Genomic DNA, 20,333 nt, shown 5'->3' with positions numbered 1-20,333 from the left:
AATGGCAAAAATACCTGCTACTGTTGTTGTTGTTGTTATATAAATATGCCAATGTAGCTAATGTATAAGATTTCAATGAGTTTAACTCTGAGGGAAATGTGAAGAGTCTGTACTGTTTCATCATTAACATCATGTAGGAAAAGCCGGGGGGGACTTCTAAAATACGGTGTTGATTTCTTAAAGGACCCATTTCTAACTGATCTAATCTATCTAATCGATTGGAACAAGAGAACAGGAATTGGCTCCAACAGCTTGAAGAAAAAAAAGAGTCCACAGGAAGCAAGCAGCAAATAAACCACCCAATCATGATGCATACACTTGCAAGTACTGTCACAAATCATGCAAATCTGATTGGACTATTCAGTCACTTGAGGCACTGCAAACCATCTACATGTTTGTTGATGTAGATGTTACTTCTGGGGATGGTGATGTTCTCTTTTGGACCTGTGCCTAAGTGACTGAATCCCTCTGACGAGAAATTGATAACTGGTCCAGTATTCCTGAACTCAAGCTAGCCTTACTAGTCATGGCATCAATATTTTTAACAGACCTGAATGTCTGTTTTCAGAGAATATATTCAATTGAATCTTAGCACACACTTGTTGTGTGTCAGTGGACTGATTAGCACTAACGGTTAAAATCAAACTGCATTCTACCCTGGGCTGGTATGCAAGAGAGATGCAAGGAAACAATAATCTTTCTTCCCATTGTAGTCTGGCTGACCGCTCTCTCAGTTCTTCCATTTTACGAGTCCACCCTTAGGGAAAAAGGGAAGAGGCAGGCAAAGATGTGAAGTCCCTTCCCCTGCACTGACCTGTAGAACAATTGGTATATATGAGAACATGCTACAGAACATTGTACTTTATGGAGTACAACAAAGGTTGCTCTTGCCTTCATTCTGAAGGTACAGTGCATGGAGCAAGGAGAACATTTCTGCAGACTCCTGCTAGCGCCCTGGGACTCTCTACCCTCTCCTGTTGGCAGTAGTTTGTTTCCCATAACCTTAAATACACAACAATGACTGGAATATAACAGCACAGCAGCAGATTTAGAGCATCTTTGTCTCCTAAAATTCTTCTTCATCCCACAGGATATTAATGATAACTAGACTGTATTCAGTTATCCTCTGGTGTATATCAGACCTAAGGTTTATTTAATCTTTAACCAGCTATAGAACTGATAGGAGAAGTCATCTCTGAATAAAAATTAATTAAACATTACTCATAATTCATAAATGTTAGAACCCAGAAGGCACCACTAGATCTTTTAGTGCTACCTCCTGCATACACAGGACATCATTGCATTTCAGCCGATACCCAACTTGATTTGAAGACAGCAAGAGACAGAATTCCACTTCCTTTGGTACTTTGTTCCCATAGTTAATCATGTTCACTCTTAAAAAGGTGTGCCCTTGTGTCATTTTAAATTGTATGGCTTCAGCTTCTACCTATTGGTTCTTATGTCTTTCTGTTCAGTTATTTCTGTACTAGATTAAAAAGCCCATTAGTACCTGGTATTTTCTCCCTGTGAGGGTGGTTATATGCCACAATTGATCACCTTTCAGTTTGCTGATTAAACAGAGTAAAGTCTTTAAGTCTCTAGCTCTCAAATCATTTTTGCAGATCTTTACATCTTTTATTTAAATACAACATCTTCTTTTAAATGTTGACACCAGAAATATTTATAGTGTGAGTCTCTCCTCTCCTTATATGAAACACCTCCCTGCTCCTATTCCCATCTGTGTGTCCAACAATCGCATTAACTAAAGGAGGTAGTGGAATCTCTGTCACTGGAAGTTTAAGCGCAGGTTAGACAAACATTTATCTGGGACGGGTTAGACAAGAACGATCCTGCTTTCAGCAGATGGCTGGACTTCAATATCTTCTTGTGCTGCATTCCATTCCTGTTTCTCTATGATTTTGATCCTTTTTGCCATAGCATCACATTAGGAGCTTATGAGCTGCTTGTCCAGTATGCCCCCTAGATCCACAGGATGCTTTTTAAGTTTGTTTCTAACAGAGTAAAGAGTCTTTTCATATCCATATAAGCAATATGGTTTTCACATTGTTTCAATCATCTAAGTAGATTGTTCCATGTCCTTCTGCTTCCTGCCCTTACCCTGGAGTGAGGAGAGGCATGGTGCACCACCCACAATGATAGGGACACTTGCAAGGCACAGTGCAAGTGGAGGGAATAGGAGAGGGATATGGCTGGGGAGTTGGGATGGGGGACACCTGGGTGTCTGCACAGCATGGTGCAGTGAGCAGGGGAGTAGGGGCATGTCCATGGGACCTTGGGCCCATGGCTCATGCTGGTGCTGTCTGCATGGCATGTGGTCCTCATTGCTGCAGTTCATACAGCATGTGGGTCCCAGCCACTTAGACATTTGACAGCTCTGGCCTAGGTTATGTAGGATGTCAGGCTGTATGGTCATATTGTCCCTTCTGATCTTCAAGACAAAGGAGTCTGTATTCAACATGTTCTCTTTTTTATTAAGCACCTCAGTTGGCCCAGTAAAGATTTAAATTTATTGCAAACAGGGGAAACACAAAGTATCAGGCTTTCCTAGAATAGTTACTTAAGTGAACTGGCACAGGAGTAAGCAGTGTGGAAAACAGTTCAGATCTCAATCAAGATCAAGTATGTTTTCAGAGCTGTTATCCTAGGGCAGACAAAGAGAGTAGCTGAATAGCTCTTATCTACAGCACTTGATGCTTGGTAATGGTTGGCACTGAATGTATGGAGGCACTTATATTGTTGTCACTGCCTGTCACTACTGGCTGCTTGGCTCTGGTAATGAATACAGAGAAGCTTATAAGGGAAGCAAACCATGACTTTTTTTAATCCTAAAAGTTACACAACAGCTAAAAAACTAGCACATGATTTTAAAATCAACTGTGTAAGTAAATCTAATGGTTTTACTAAATATAGACATTGGATTTTTGACACATTATAATCTCCCTGACAACTGACTCTGGCTTCTTTACTTTTCATTCCATCCAGGAAGAGCACACTAACTGCTGAAACTTCCTTAGCCTGACGAAGGGTTTTTGAACCCAAAAGCTTGCTTAATAACTATTCTCCAACTATTTGGGTTGGTCTAATAAAGGATATCAGATTCACCCAAGGAACCTTGTCTGTCTAATGGTTTTAAGCACTCACCAACACAATCACTAAGCTCTTAATAGCTTTTAATTGTGTTCTGTTGCTTTGTTAGAACTGAAACAGTTCCCAGAACATGAATATTTTAGTGCTGAGGATTTTGCAAGCCTTTGCACCCATCGCCTTGTAACCAGTATACTATACTCAGATCTTGGGGAATGAGGTGCTGCTCTGTTTGCTAGAAGAGACTGATACCTGCCTCCACAAGCTCTAGATTTAAAGCACCATATTACATTCAGATTTCATCAGCTCCAATTATGTGAATTCCTGTGAATAAGGAATTTTGAAAAGGAAATTTATAGAGGATGTAGTGATACATCAAAACAGTAAGAGCATAGCAGAATTGATGAGCACTTTCCAAATTGGGGCCCATTGTTAGGCTCTGTAATCTGCACTTAGACAACTAAATAAAAGCAGCTTGAGTGTCCAAAGTACCAGGCACGTGTAACATCTAGACATCAGTGGAGCACCTCTGAAAAACAGTCTGCCTGAATTTTAACTGCCTAAAACTAGCACATGAAGCTTAAGTTCAGGCAACCAGATTTGAAAATTTTGACTTTAATGTATGTAATTAATCTGATCACAAATTACTTTCTGCAAGTTAAGAAAGTAGCTCAGACATGTGTTTACATGGGGCATTGTGTGTATTTACATTCGTAACTGACCTGTCATTTCATTAAGGTCATCTTTGAGTGCCTGGATGTCCTTTTCCAAGATCTGGATCTGTTTGGCATGATCTCCACTTCCCACATTTTTGTATTCCAGCCAATAATCCTTCTCGAGCTCCCTTACTGAAAGTTTCTCATCATATTCACTTATCTGGGAGTTCAGATCTATTGAAACAAGATTAAAAGATAACATTATTTCCTCTATTACTATGTACATTTCTTTAGTTAGGAGGGTTTCAGTGGCACTGGAGATAGAAGAGCTCTCACTGCAAAATATTACACAGGCTGGCCCTACTATCCAATGAGGTGGCACTATCTTTTCCAGAAACAGCTTGGATTCACATTGGAAACAATGGAAGACTGCTCATTTTGAAAGGCAGTATCTCGCTCAAAGGCACATTGCCTCAATCTCACTGGGTGCATCTACGTGTTCTATTAGCATGGAGCAATAAATTTGGGCGCAATTCGCGCTAGAGTTTATTGCTCCTGTGCACCACAGTTGCATGTGCGCCCAGATCACAGCGATCACAGCATGTTGAGTCAGGTCAGAACAGCCCCAGCTGGCAGGGGCCCAAGGGGTCAACCTGCCAGCCTGGGGCTGCTCCGATCTGGCTCAAAGTGCTGTGGAGGGGCTGGCTGAGGCATGAGGGTGCTTCAGTGCAGGGTTAGCCAACAGGCAGCCCCTGTGCTAAAGTATCCTCATGCCTCAGCCAGCCTTATCAACATCTATACGTGTGTTGTGGGACAGTAAATGTCGCCACCACAGTACAGTATTTGTTTATAAGTACTAACCTACAGAAGCATTTATTAGTTTAGTGCACCCTAATATGGGTGGACGTGTAGATGCTGAGACTTTACGGTGGAGCTAATTAGGCAACTCCGCAGTAAACGTCTCATATGGCTGCACCCACTGAGAACGATGGCAACCAAAACTACAAGTTATAATGGCAAAAATACCTGCTACTGTTGTTGTTGTTGTTATATAAATATGCCAATGTAGCTAATGTATAAGATTTCAATGAGTTTAACTCTGAGGGAAATGTGAAGAGTCTGTACTGTTTCATCATTAACATCATGTAGGAAAAGCCGGGGGGGACTTCTAAAATACGGTGTTGATTTCTTAAAGGACCCATTTCTAACTGATCTAATCTATCTAATCGATTGGAACAAGAGAACAGGAATTGGCTCCAACAGCTTGAAGAAAAAAAAGAGTCCACAGGAAGCAAGCAGCAAATAAACCACCCAATCATGATGCATACACTTGCAAGTACTGTCACAAATCATGCAAATCTGATTGGACTATTCAGTCACTTGAGGCACTGCAAACCATCTACACCACAGCCTGCAATATCCACCGTCTCACAGATGAAAAGATGCCAATCACAAGGCACTGGTAGGTTTTCATATATAATAAATTTTAACTTAAACTATTTTATGGGTTTAATTAAAAATTCCCAGAAGACTAATTCTATATGCATAAAGTAGGTGCTTAATCTGGGAGTGGGAAAGCCATGTTCTTTTGTAGGTGATGTAGTGGCTGAATCTCTACTTGAAGTGCAAAATTCTACTCCACCCTAGCTGTGGACCTGCAAGCAGTACTACTCACCTTTCAAAAGCTGTTCTTGGTCCCTAACATACTGACATTGCTCCTTCATTGCCTCCTCTACATCATCTCTGGTTACAACCTCCTTTTCCTCAAGCAATTTTTCATGTTTTTTGAGGTCATTTAGTAGATCCTTGATATAACCCAGCTGTTCCTCCTTCAGCTGTTTATTCTATGAAAAGAACAACAATAAGTTGTGCATTACTGGTTTTTTTATCTATTTTTTCAAAAATTTAGAAATAAATAGAATAAGACTTGGATTAGTGCTAGGGTGCTTTGCAAAAATATCCAGCTAGACAGAGCTATGTTGCTTATTTGAAAATGGCTTCTTTTAGGGAAGTGGGGAAATCAGTGGAAGAGATTTGTATTTTTTGTTAGTTTTGTTAAGTCCTGAAAGTTTCTAAATAACTTCCAGGCCATTGTCACAAGGTAATGACTCTGATACTCTTCTTCCAGGCATTTCTATTGCGTAGAATCTACATATTGTTTTAACAATATTTTCTTACTTTGTTTTATAAGCCACATTTTATAGCTGGCAAACTTAAACTTAGACAATGTGACCTGCCACAGCCATAGAAGAGAATTTACCAGAGCCAGGACTCCTAACGGGGACTAGGGTGACTACCTTTTCAAAATGGAAAGATGGGACATATGCCTGCCTTTCCCCCGCAGTGGCACAGCAGGAGCAGAGCCAAGCGGACCCCATGGGCAGGGCAGGGGCAGATGTGGGATGCCAGGAACTCTGTGCCATCCACACCACCATGGCAAGGCGCCCCCTGACTGCCCAGCAGCAGCAGCAGAGACAAGGGCAGTGGCAGTGGTGTGGAGTTGTCCCTCCTGCTGCGAGCTGTAGGCACCCAGCTGGCATGGGGCTCCTGGGGGGAAGGGCAGCAGGGCGGGGAGCCCCAAGCCTGCAGTGGGCAGCCCGCATCCACCCCACTCCACTTGGCTCTTCTGCAGCCATGCCACTGGTGGAAGGGGCAGGAGGAGAGGTGGGCATGTGTGTCCCATCTTTCCATTTTGAAAAGCTGGTCACCCTACTTGTAGGGCCTGAGGAGTTTGATACCCTTGGGCAATACAATATGTTAATGCATTACAGGAGATGCTAGAAATGATAATGCCCAAAAATTCAGTTTTCTTAGCTCAAATACAGTTACGTGTAATGAGACATTCATACTTATTTACCCTTTCTCGATATTTTTCATTCTTTTCTTCCAGTTCCTTGAGTTCTAACAGAAGCCGATCAATTGCTTCTTCCTTTATCTGAATTCTGAGAAAAAAAAAGGAATACATGATGAATTATTACAGAACTCTGGCAGAGAGTGGGAGGGATTATTTTAGAATATATTAGCTATAAATATGGCCTGCTGCTTTTTTTTATCTGTGATCTCCCAATTGCTCTGCTAAGGTGGATCGGCATTGTTACCCCCATACTTCACATGGGGAGACTCAGAAATGGAGCAGTGAAGTGACTTCTCTAAGGTCTCAGAAAGAGGACCAAGGTCTCCTGACCCTGTACCTCTGTAAAGAATATGGCTAGGACCATGCTGCCTCCCTGATAGGCTAGTGCTTCCCAGTGCAAGATGGGAAACTCCATGAATGTTAATTTGATTTCTCCAAACTGTCCTGTCTCCTGCAGCACTGGCAGCCTATTTGACTTCCTGAGGCCCTTACAAACTATTCACTCTCTGCTAGCGGCTGTACTGTTGTCCGCTATGGTCCCCCAGTGCTCTGGAGGTTTGTTGTGAGGGAGTTATACAATGATTTGTGCTAAAATGATTCCTAAGCAGATATTTCATCAGACAGTCACTTGGATCAGAAGGAATCATGCAAAAAGGTTGTTCCCCAATGTGACCTTCCCTCCTCAGTGGTGGGAAAAAGCTTCCTTGATTTCAGAGGCAGGGACAATGGAGAGGAAGCAGCAAACTTCCTGTATTCTCCCTCACCTCTACTATCAAGACATAAGTAGGGTGGAACGTGACCACGTACTAGGTAACTTCCCAAATCACAGGAGGTTATGGTTTGCCTACTGAACTGCCACTATGTTAAAAGGAAAAAGAAGCATAAAAGCAAATCCAGGGCTAATAGCACAGCCTTTGAAAATTACTACAGTATATAGTAGTTTCATAGTAGCTAGGGTCAGGAAGGACCTGAACAGAACATCTAGCCTGATCCCCTGCCACAGGCAGGAATGAACGCTGGGTTCACAAGACCCCAGACAGGTCCAGCCTCCTCTTGAATTTGCCCAAGGTAGGGGTGAGGACCACTTCCCTGGGAAGTTGGTTCCAGATTTTGGCCACCCTAACTGTAAAATATTGCCTTCTGATCTCTAACCTAAACCTATTCTCCATCAGCTTATTACCATTGTTCCTCATCACCCCAGGTGGTGCTGGGAGAAAAGGGCTCTACCTATTTGCTGTTGATCTCCCCTGATAAGTTTGTAGGCAGCCACCAGGTCCCGCCTCAGCCTCCTCTTGCTGAGGCTGGACAGGTTCAGGTCCCTCAGTCTCTCCTCATAGGGTCTGTCCTGCTGCCCTCTCACCAAGCAGGTGGCCCTTCTCTGAACCCTCTCCAGGCTGGCCACATCCATTTGAAGTGCGGCGCCCAGTACTGGATGCAGTACTCCAACTGCGGCCTGACCAAAGTCACATAGAGGGGGAGTATCACCTCTCTGGACCGGCTTGAGATGCACCTTTGGATGCATGACAAGGTATGGCTGGCCTTGCTGGCTGCAGTCTGGCATTGGCAGCTCATGTTCATCTTGGAGTCCAATAATGACTCCAAGATCCCTTTCCGCCTCTGTGCTTTCAAGAGGGGAACTCCCCAGCCTGTATGTGTGCTGTGGATTCCTTCTCCCAAGGTGCAGCACCCTGCATTTGTCTGCATTGAACCCCATCCTATTCTCGTCTGCCCACTTCTGTAGTCTGTCTAAATCTAGTTGCAGCCTCTCTCTCCCTTCAAGTGTATCCACCTCGCCACACATCTTAGTGTCATCAGCAAACTTGGACAGCGTGCTTTCCACCCCCTCGTTCAAGTCGCTGATGAAGTTGTTAAACAGTGCGGGCCCGAACCCTGGGGTACCCCACTGCTCACATCTCGCCATCATTCACTTTTATTCATTGTTCCTAGACAGAAAAGGGATAGCCCCTCACAATGATCTAGTTTATCATGGGCCAGATTTCCAAAGTACATGGAAACCAGCAGCTCCCACTGCAATACTTACAGCAACATTTTCCAAGGAAATACATCTATGGTATAGGGTATTAGGTACTTTGGTGCTTAAAACCTAGCACTGGGAACCAGCTCACAACATATGTGCTGCTTGTTGATTGATTTTTGTAGTGCCCTTTTGTGGGAAAGCTGTTTTTTCAAAAGAAACTTTTTCTTACAGTGTGGCTTATTTAGATTCTCTCATGCTCTCAGATCTCCTTCCATCAGTTATGTTGGTTTGTCAGTGAAGCTATATTCCAAAATCATCATTTAATCTATTTCCTATATCTTCCCAGAACTGACTTACTCTAGGGCACAACAGAGGCATGTAGAACCATTACCATCACACCCTCTGCTGTTCCAATAAGTATCACTCCTTGATTATGTCTTCTTTTTTGTTCCTACTGATGTTTATTAAGTTGAAAATAATTTTTTTTTTCCTGGAGAAGTCTGAGCTTTAGATCAGATGAAACTGGATGCTTATCTTGCTGGGATCCTATGACCCCAGCTGACTTCCTGCCCTTTGGGCGGGGGGCTGGACTCGATGATCTTCCGAGGTCCCTTCCAGCCCTGATGTCTATGAAATCATGCAGGGATTTAGTCATGTAAGTTACAAGTTATTAATATTGCATCCTCTGCTGTCAGTGTGGCACTGGATAGCTGCTCCAAAGCATTTTTCAGTTTTTCCTTCAAACATTTCAAATATATGAAGTTGAAAGGAGACGCTGAAAATATGGAGTCACAGGACATGGCAAAATTGTACTAAAGATCAGAAACAGGTTATGACTTGGCAGTATGTAATGCTCATTTACTAAGCTGTTTTTTTCAGTCTATGTTACTATTCTGCATACTGATGCTACACTTTATTTCCACCTTAATGGGTGAAAGAGACTTCTATTATACTGCAAGGCTATCTATTTGGTGGTATTAATGCACCTCATTTTGGTGGTATAAATGCAGAAGCTGTGTACATGAGGTTTTCACCATTTTGTTGCTAACTGGAACTTTCTGATTCGAGTTTTCCAAGAAAACTGTCAGATTCAAGGAGTTATTGTTCAGTTTGATTGATACTGTATTTCTGAATTAACATATTTTGGATGCTATTGTTTATAATACAAAGAACCCCTTTAAACCACATTAAAATTAAACTTTAAAATTAACTTGAAAATTACACATTAAAATATGGTATCCAACCTTATATTATACACTAGTATCCAAATGGTTTGGTAACTCCTCTAGGGGGCATTACTGTTTCAACAATTCATTACAGTGCTGTTTCTACCCATTGCTGAAATAGAAAACTACTATTGACAATGCAAGGAACAGAAAAACACCAGGAATAGCAACAGTTCTAGTTTCTTCAAACAACAGAAGGAAAAACAGCACCAGGTGTTATGTGCCACTTGACACATTAATCCTTAAAATACACTTAAGAGGTCAGTTCATGTCTCATTACGCCCATTTGTACAAATAAGGGAAATGAGGCAGAAAGCTTTATAGAGGTTGTGAATAAAAATTTGAGATGCACATTTGATATCTTCTACTTTTGTACTGGGAAAAAAAACAAACCTATGCATAAGTAGTACAACCCCAATTGAATGGAAGACTCTCCTGATAATAGTCTTTTGCTTGAATGCTGAAATATCCAAGGGAGTAAACTGACCATAAAGTTATGTTACTGGGCAGCAAAAACATTCTTTGATTATTCCACAGTGGGATGATATACTGCTTTATTTGTTGTTTATAGGTCAATATATATCCCCACTATGAGACAGCTTATATTAGGGGCATGTGCAGCCTGCTCCTTACAAAATGCTAAATGAGGTTCATACCAGTCTACAGAAATCCCACACAAAGTCCTGCACGCTGTAGTAGAATTGTATGCAGCTGCTATTGTCTGGAAAAGGAAATAGAAAATGAGGCCGGACAATGAGCTAGTACTTGTTCTTCAAATGCTCATTTGACTTGTTGAATTTTGATGCTGCTCCAGTTTATCCTTTGAAATTAAATCTATTTGATAGAAGCCACAGAGCAAAGCATTAACTTTTCTTCCCATCATGGATCTAAAGAGATCTGTCATCTACAGTCAAGTTACAAATGTTGATTATTTCTTTCTTTCCTGTCTTCAGCTCCTTCACTTTAACAGTCAACAGAAATTTGACAAGTACCCAGTTTTTTCCTGAGGATGAAATAGCTTGCCTCGCTGTACAACTACAGTTCTTAATCATGGCTATGCTACAGGTTCAGTCATACAGTAACTGATGACCAGTAATACACTTCAGTTCTGTGTACACACCATCATCATAGCTGTGCTTATGTGGCCTCATCTACCAGGCAGCCTTCTTGTGCCTACAGGAGAAATCTATTAACCATTTTAAGTTGTAGCACCAGGGAACAGCATGCTGAGGCACATGTATGCAGAACAAGAATGCATACAGGAAGGCACAGTGCCAGGAAGTATAGCCAGTCAAATTGTATACACAAGGCTGTTTTGGGAGTGTTGTCTCCATTGAAGAAAATGCCATGCTGGAGTGGTTACAAGAGCCTAGCTAGGCCTCTGGTAGGGAAAAAATGCTATTAACTGATGTAACCAGACTGTAAGCACGTGCATGCCAACACAAATCATTTTTAAACTCTGCCAGTGACTGGTTGTAGTCAATGAGATACTGTGTAGACTAGTGGTATCCAACTCATGCAGCCCTATAGGCTGGCATGGGGCTGCTCTGCAGGCCCAATCCAGTGCACAGAGCCAGTTAGTTCTCCTCAACAATTAACACTACCACACTTCTAAGTTGCCCAATTTCTGGACCCATGGGGAATCCTATTGGCTGGATAACACAGCTCCATGGGTGAAATCTGGCCTGTGGGACATACTTTGATCACCTGGTATAGACAAAGCTTTAGTCTGTTCTGGGTCTATGCCAGCAGAAGCTGTTATCTGTCTGGTAAGTAGCGCTTGTTTAATTTTGACATTATTATTTGGCATTATTTGGCATAGCTCAGGAAAGGTTTGGTGCCCATCAACACACAGAAATTCTTGTACTACTATCCAGTCACAGGAACCAACAACTACATGCAGCAGGGGAACTGCACAGTTAAGTGTTACCAGTTAGTATCAAATTATTAAGTGTGCTGTGGGCACATCAATCAGTCCATTAGGATCATAGGTTCATCAGAAAATAGGGCTGAAAGAGACCTCATGAGGTCATCTAATCCAACCCCCTGCACAAGACAGAAACATCCTTGACTAAATGATCCCAGCCAAGCATCTATCTAATCTCAAAAATGTCCATGGATCAGGAATCGCAACTTCTCTAGGTAACCTGTTCCAAAGCTTCACCACCCTCATAGTCAAAAAGTTCTTCCTAATCTCCAATGTAAATTTCCTCTGCTACAGCTTGAGGCTATTGCTCCTAGTCCTGTCCTTTGTGGCCACAGAGACTAGTCTATCTCCATACTCTGTATAATCTCCCCTCAGGCATTTGAAGATTTATCAAATCCCTCCTTAGCTCTTCTCTTCACTGTAGTTCATTGAGCCTTTCCTCGTAAGTTGTGCTTCCCAGGCCTCTAATCATTTTTGTCCCTCTCTGCTGGACTCTATCCAATCCATTCACATCTTTCTTGAAGTGTGAAGGGGCTCAAAACTGGACACAATACCTCAAATGAGGCCTCACGAGTGCTGAGTACAGAGGAAGAATCACTTCCTTTGATTTGCAAGTGACTCTCCTGTTAACACAAACCAGGATGCTGTTGATTTCTTCTGCAAAAGAGCATACTGTTGGCTCATATTCAATTTATTCATATTTAGTAAATAAATATTCACTGTCACCCCCAGGTCCTTCTCTGTGGTGCTAGCCAATCATTCCCCAGTGTATATTTGTGCATACAATTTTTCCATCCCAAGTGCAGGACTCTGCACTTGTCCATGCTAAATTTCTTTTGGTTGATTGCACATCATTTCTCCAGTCTATCCAGGTTATTCTGGATCCTAGTCCTACCCTCCAGAGTGTCTGCAACTCCACTCAACTTAGAGTTATCCTCAAATTTGCTAAGCAAACACTCGATCCCATTGTCCAAATCATTAATGAAGATGTTAAATGATACCAGCCTCAAGATAGACCCCTGGGGAACCACACTTGATACCTCCTTCCAACCAGACATTGAGCCATTGAAGACTATTTATTGAACACAATGATCCAACCAGTTTTCTACCTACTTTACAGTACTTTTCTCAAGTCTGCATTTCCTTTGTTTTCACGATATTCTCATTAACAAACTGTGTCAAAAGCCTTGCTAAATTCAAGGTATATCACATCCACTGCTCACTTCCCAGCCACGGAGCTTGTAACCTTATCATTGAGGGAAATTGGGTGGTTCAGGCATGCCAAACGCCTGTTATGCCAAATGCCTAATGTCATTAGCCAATTGTGCTGTCAATTTACATCCAGCTTTTTATCTGTTTCTCAAAAGTCAGGGTGATTAAGGCTCTGTATTATTGTACTACAGATAAATAACTACAAACAAATGTAAAGCTACAATCTTGCCTAGCACGATATCTACACAGAATAGGGTAAATTGGACTGCTAAGAATTTTTTCTTTCCATTTCTGATCCTACTTTTAATTCATTTGTGCCTTGAAAAACTAATCACCAGTAACATTCAGGCAACCAGTAACATAAATCGGTATTTGAAAAAAAAAAAAAATCTAGGGGAAGCAGAGGGAAGGAAGAAAAAGTTCATGTCAGGCTTATTTATTCTGGGAGGTAGGCTAATGAGAACTATCAGGGTCCTTGACAGTTTGGTTGTTGCTGTATCATGGCTGGGACCACACTCCTATGAAACTGATGGGAATAAATCAAGGAATCCATATTATGCTGAGATTGACTTCTCCAATGAAAACTCTTCAGTCTTTAAATGTAATAAACAAAAGCATTGTAAAGATTTTACTAAACAGGGATTCCAGGTAGAGTGAAGAGAACAGAACAGAGAAGGTACTTTGGGCAGGGGTTGTTTTGGAAAATTTGGGTTCATTGAGTTTTAAAAGAGAATTTCTGTCCTCAATTCTAATCTCTATTACAATCATCTTCCACTACTACAACTACTAATTTTAACTACAGTAACTTCTCACTTGTACTGCTGTAACTGAAATCAGAATCAGGTCCTTTATAGGAACTTAATATTGATCCCACTAAGGCTGATTTTTGCCTTAACGTTAATGTAATCTGGTCAACATAAGACAGGGATACCCTACTGGTGCAAGACAAGTAAGAACCCTTGAGCCTAGACCAAAATGTATCCTGAGCGTCTTTGGTAACTGGCACAACTGGAAGCAGCCACAAAGCTGCTTGGGAACTGCCTGGTATCTAACAACTTGAAGGCTTGAGGAATCTAAAGCATCTTTGTGCCTCACCCCAAGCCTGCATTCAAGAGGATCAGTCTTGGAGAGATGGCTTATTAACTTTTCCTAGTCTTTACATGGATTTAATTTCAGAAGAGTATAATGACCAGAACCAGGTATCAAATTCAAACTTCAGTTTACTGTACTTAAATTAAAATCTTTACTATTAGCAGATAGAAAAGGTTGTTTTGGACAAGTGTTTCCTTAAAAAGAGAGCCAGAGAGGTTCCCAATTTCTAACTTTAAGAAAAAATAACGCTTGACCCACTTTAGATGTTTCCTCCAGACACATTCACTTACAAGGTATACATTTCTGGAATATCCCTGAAAACAAAAAACAGGTACAGCATAGTAAAAATAACAGCTATTTTCATTTTTATAATGTAGCCAATACTCCGAGTGGCTCAGGTAAGAGCTAGCTGCAGTTTGTTTTGTGTATGACATGTTTTATATTACTGAGATTTTAAATTAATTCAACGTACTGAAATGCCAGCAAAGCTTCTGGGAAAGATGATCTTGCTTCTTTGTACAGTTGTTCTAGATTCTCTTTTTTCTTCTTTTTCCCCATGTTTTATGCTGAGCTTATGCTGGCAACTGGAAATGAGCTAAGAAAAGCAAACAAGAGAAATGTATAATCTTTTTAAGTTCGTATTCTCAAGTGGCTGTGTCTGTGCAACAAACAGATCTGAAATAGAACAAAAGGGTTATTTTATCAGTGGCAACAGAAATACTGAAAAGGAAACTGCAGGCTAAAATGGATCACTTTTCCAAAGAAATTTCACATTTCCAATTTCAGGTAAGCTATTGATTACAAATATTAATTCTAAAAAAATATCCTGAGATTAACAATGGTGTAAATTTACTTACTTATTTTACAAATAGCAGTACTAGACATCTAATCAACTTTTTATTTCCATCTGGACAATGCAAATAAGTTTATTGCATCTTATTTTTCCTATTTCATTTTACTATCAAAAACTTACATCCTGGTCCAATTTAGGGCTTAAGTTTCAATCGATTCAAATAACTGTAGGGTGAGCCTGTGCCATTTTAAAGTTTTAACTGGGATTTTTAACAAATAATTCTCTGAAATATTTTTATAAGATTTAAACTTAGGACCTTTTGTTCAGATAACTGAAATGTGCTCTAAACTCGTTTTACTGTTGTATTTGCACTGTTTGCAACCATAACAAAGGAGTGCTGTGCAATGAGTTCCTGACACCAAAGCTGAAAAGTCACCTTTCATTAATCAAATTGAGAAACACGCAAAAACTAAGCAGTATGGATGATGAAAAATAAGTTTTAAGTGATTTAAATAGGCTTACTTTATTTAAATAAATGTGTGAGTTCATCCTTCGAGAGCAAAGATGACCACATCCAGCAGGGGAGGGGGGGAGAGGAAGGGGGAAGAGAAGACAGAAAGGAAGCAGCAAAGGAAAAGTGGGGGAGTAAAGAGAAAGAAAGAAGAGAGAAGAAAGAAAGAGGGAGTGGGGTGGAGGCTAGGTTTTGTGGGTAAGTAGGTGACTTATAACCCTAATCTTTGCCCTGAACAATCTGCTGCAGCAGAGGCAGGAAAGCAACGACTGGACATGAGAGGTCCTCATTTTCCTGGCCACGCACTTCTTCACTGCCTCTGCCACACGCTGCTGCTCGACGGCTAGTGCTCTACTCTGGACCGATGACCTCCAGGATGGACGGTCACGAGCAATTTGCTCCCATGACTCCGAGTTGATGCCGAAGCTCTTTAAGGACACCTTTAGGGTGACCTTGTACCGCTTCTTTGGTGCTCCGTGAAAATGTACTCCATTTGACAGTTTGCCATAGATTTTCTTTAGCAGGCAAGTGTCGGGCATTCTTGAAAGGTGGCCGGCCCATCTTAGCTGTGTCAGTTTCAGTAAGGTGTGGATACTGGGGACAGCTGATCTTCTGAGCACCTCAGTGTCTGGAATCTTGTCCTGCCACTTGATCTTTAGTATCTTTTGCAGGCAGCCCAGGTGGAAGTGGTTTAGTTTCTTGGCGTGACATTGGTAGACAGTCCAGGTTTTGCAGGCATAAAAGAGGGTCGGGAGGATGATGGCTTTGTAAACTTTCAGTTTTGTCGACATTCTGATGCCTCGGTAGTTCCAGACTGACTTACAGAGTCTGCCAAATGCCATGCTAGCTTTTGCTAGCTTTGCGTTGATTTCATCATCAATGTGGACATCACGGGAGAGCGTGCTGCCTAGATAGGCAAAATTGTTGAGCATCAACAGTTGTTGGCCTTGAACTGAGATGTGTGGTTCCTGGGGTGTTGTGCCAGGCACAGGTTGCACTTGGCACACAGGCAGCTTAGGGCTTTGGGTTCCTTTCTACTGGACAGAAGCAGCAGTAGAACTCGGCAACCCCGAGTGACTGAGCAGCCCTACTCAAGACCACCCTGCTCCCCTCCCCCGAGGAAGGGGCTAGAAAAGGTGCCCCAAACATTAAATAAATGCACACACATGTTTTATATTTACATTTCGATATTTTATATTAATTTAAATAATATAAGTACAAAATATACATATAACATGCAAATATAAATATTGAAATAAATATAAAATATTATAAATACTGGGAGGCATTTTAATGGCATACTTTTTTAATCAGGTAACGGGCCTGCTTATGTCAGCTCTCAGTGCAGAGAGCTCCCACTAATCAAATACATCAATAATATATCATCAATAATATATAAATAATTGCAGGACTCTACAAACCTACTCTGATGAGCGTAATGCTTTGCTGCACTGACCTTAACAGGACAAATGATGATGCCAACCACTAGGCTTACCTGGAAATGCTTTCCAGATCAGGTGGGGAATTCAAGAAAGACCTTAAAACACCCAGAGAGGACTCCCCCTGTTGAGGCACTTAACTAAAGCATGTGCTTTTGTCCCACTAACTTTTAATACTTAAATACTGTTCTGAATAGGGCTGTGTTCTTGCATAGGGATCTATGTCAGCAGCTAGTAATTGCATTCCTCAGCATGGGTAGAATTTCACATTCTCACAGATCCAGCCAGCAGTCAGTCATTTCTTTGCTAACCATTTTTGTTTTGTGTCACGTTTCTCTTCAGCAGACCCCTTCTAGCTCCCTTGTTAGTGTGTATTTTGCTTGTCCTTCCCTCTCTTCTATTAAAACTATGAGTGTTTGTTATTCACTGCAGCTCTGATATCCATTTTGATTGTCATGGCTGGGAATAAAAGGGAGATGTATATAAACACACCTAAGTGTGTTGTCAATTGCACTGTACACCTCAGGAATCAATGACCAGGATTCTGTAACTAGGCTGACAGCACAGACTTAAAAAAAACCCCAAACAGTCACACTAAGAAGTCACCTAAAGAAGATTCTTCATCATTACATGAAATTTCAGAAAATCAGATATCAAATTCAGGCTGCCTGATTTTGCAATGGAGTAGAAGATATTACTGTCTCATTTCAATATTACATTTCTGAGCTGCGCGAGCTCCGATAGTCAGGTCACGTTCGCCTGCTACCATAATTTGCAGTAGATGGTACCTGAGACTGTTAACGCCGAGTGTTGGGCAGCGGTTAAATAACCTGACAACCTCTAGGGTGTCAATAGCTTCAGGCAGAAAAGCACCTTAGAGAAGGGTACTAGCCTTACCCCTGGCAGAGGAAATGCCCCAGAAGATGGTGGAACTGGGGTCCACTCCACAATAGGGTAGACTAGGCTCTTTAACCCTGGTTGGCAGCCAGTCTAGGAGTAGAAGCCTGACAAACAGACAAAGAGAAGATGTCCTCTGCTCCAGCTACTCCTACAACCAAGCTGGCTCCAAATGTACTGGCATCTGCCTTTCCTTTGAACTAAACCAGCAAGGCGAAGAGAGGGAAACCAGTGTCCATATAAACTATCCCAAGCTTTTGCACCCTGGCAAGGTAACTCCAGCTTTGCAGCCACAGTTGCACAAGTTCAACGAGCTGATGCCTCACTCAGTGCAAATCTATTGTTTCATGAGACAAGCAAGGTGCCTACGTATACGTGTGAACTTTGAATGCTACCACAGACAACTACTATAAAAACAGGGTTCCTCCTAGTTAGTGCTGTAAAACAAGCAGCATTACAGATAACAGGATGGATTCTGTCCCAATTACAGCTCATACAAAAGAAAAAGACGTAAAGCCAAAAAAGCAAGGAAAGAAAGGTAAGCTAACTCGTCATACCTTTTATTCCTCCACCTATACATTTCACTACCATCTACCACAGACCACAACAGGAACTTCAACCAGTGCTTCTCCATATCCCTCTCTGAGACAATATTTTTCTCCTGAGTCACTGTATATGTCTGATTCAATAACTGTGTTTGGAGGAAGTTGTTTGGTAAAAGGTGTATGTAGGAGCAATAGCAGGGTGGTATTCCTGGTGGGGCAGAATTTGGGTTGGACAAGATAATAAAAATCACTGCCTTTGAAAATCCCTTCCATAATATTTCATCTAAAAACAATTTCACCTCCCCAGGTAAACTGCATGTCATGAAATCTTTTTTCTGTTGGGGCTTGATAAATGGCTGTATTAGAAGATCAGCTGTTTTAAATCTGATGCTAGTAAGCCATTGCCTTATCTCAGCTATTGTTTTTTCTCTGAGTGACAGATCTGTTTCTAACAGTGGAAACTTCAGAATCCCAGCCGGGACCTGGCATCCTGGGAAGGAGCACAGATCAACATGTTCATAGTTGTGTATCACTTCAAAATATTTTCACTGTGGAACCTCTTTGTGATGATGTTACAACTATGTGACTGCGCTGTATGAAGAAATCCTTTTGCTCTCTCAGAGCCCCCTTAATGTTTAAGCTCTGATCAGTAGATTTGTCCTTTGTATGTGTCCTGCCGTTATTAATAAAGTTCAGCTTCTATTAAAGTCTCTACTTGATCAACATTTTTTAAATAAGAAAGGCAAGGTGTTGATTTTAAGGCTGATATTTTCCAAGGGGCCTACAAAGTAATGCAATCCTTCTGGAACTGAGCATGTAACTTCAGGAGCTTTTGAAACCACCAGCAAGCTGCTCTACAAAATTTCGCCTTTTCATTTCAAAATACAGGACTAAAGAGATAAATGAAAACCCATTTCCTCTTTCAATCTGTATAACTATTGTACAGGTTTTTCTAAGAAACAACTGGTGGCTTGTATCCTGCTCCTCCATTCCCCAATACATGCATAGTTCAGAACTCTGGGCTTCGCTCTAAATGGACAATCCGGTCCTGTGCTTAGTGCTGAACAAAGAAACAAATAGAGTCAACATTTCAAGCAGTAATTGGTAATATTTTGACAAAAGTCTGTTCTTGAGATCAGGTGAGCTTCAGTGATTTATTTGTGAAATTCTCCCTGGGAGGGCAACACCACACAGTTCTCTGAACTGTGGATTGGGGTGACTAATATAATTAGTAACAGGTTTACTAGATTATGCAAGCTGCCCAGAATATACAAAAAGGAGAGGGCGGGGAGCAGAGAGTTGATTACACATTTCAAGTGAGCAGGAACAATTTACAAGGGGAGCAAGACTAATTAATCTTCCCTCAAATAAGAAACCACTAATCCTAGCTTAAACACAGACCACTATCATTACAAAAGCTTCAACAATCAGTATAGGTATAGCTCCTTGCTACTACGCTACTATTAATAGTCCCATTGAGCCAGACCCAACCTCCTGCGACTGCTACACTCTCCTGGCAGCCAGCCTATGGCAGCAATTAACAGCTGAACCCTATTCATGGTGTTAGCAGTCACTGTAACCACTGCCTGGACAACTCCCTCTTACAGTGGCTCACTCCCTCTTCTCCCAGCTGCTGACCGTTACCCCCCAACCATTAGCTCATGACACACCCTGCATCTCCTATCCAGTATAATAAGCTTGTGCCCTCAGCAACAACTCTCTTCCTGCCTAGCACCATCACTGCCCTCACTCCTAGTGTCACTTCCTGCATCTGCAACCACCAGCATCTCGGCTGGGTACTGTCCACACTGCCTGTAGGCCAGCAATCCTTGCTGTTGCTGTTGATAGATGCTGCTTGCTCACACCACTGTGCCGCACTGCACCTTCAGCCACTATCACCAGCAGTCATCCTCATGCCACCCCTCCACTTGTAGCCACTGCTGTATTCACCCATTCATGATGTCAGCTGCCATCGCCATTGCCACTACACCCAAGCCACCTCCAGCATCATCCCCATGCCTCATACCTGAACCACCGCCTGCATGACCCCATTCCTCATACCTGAACCCCTGCCAGCATCACCCCCGTGCCTCACACC

At 41.8% G+C, this 20,333-nt stretch overlaps 1 protein-coding gene across 7 annotated transcripts in view; it reads right to left on the bottom strand.

Annotated features, from left to right (window-relative positions):
• CCDC83 (coiled-coil domain containing 83) overlaps positions 1-20,333 on the bottom strand; it is a 34,678-nt gene that overhangs the window by 13,385 nt on the left and 960 nt on the right. For 4 of the 7 annotated variants that reach the window (XM_006037196.3, XM_006037193.3, XM_006037194.3 and 1 more), the window contains exons 2-5: positions 14,523-14,645; positions 6,619-6,703; positions 5,437-5,605; positions 3,828-3,995 (exon numbers count right to left, since the gene is read on the bottom strand). In XM_006037196.3, the coding sequence (XP_006037258.1) occupies positions 3,828-3,995; positions 5,437-5,605; positions 6,619-6,703; positions 14,523-14,608 (508 nt within the window). In that variant the 5' untranslated portion in view covers positions 14,609-14,645. Of the gene's footprint in view, positions 1-3,827; positions 3,996-5,436; positions 5,606-6,618; positions 6,704-14,522; positions 14,726-20,333 lie in introns of all 7 variants that reach the window. The other 3 variants (XM_025193643.1, XM_006037197.3, XM_025193642.1) reach the window with 2 other exon arrangements.

This window comes from Alligator sinensis, unplaced genomic scaffold, assembly GCF_000455745.1.
Source record: "Alligator sinensis unplaced genomic scaffold, ASM45574v1 scaffold523_1, whole genome shotgun sequence".
Lineage (NCBI taxonomy): Eukaryota > Metazoa > Chordata > Crocodylia > Alligatoridae > Alligator > Alligator sinensis.
This window is presented reverse-complemented; position numbering and strand designations above follow the sequence as displayed.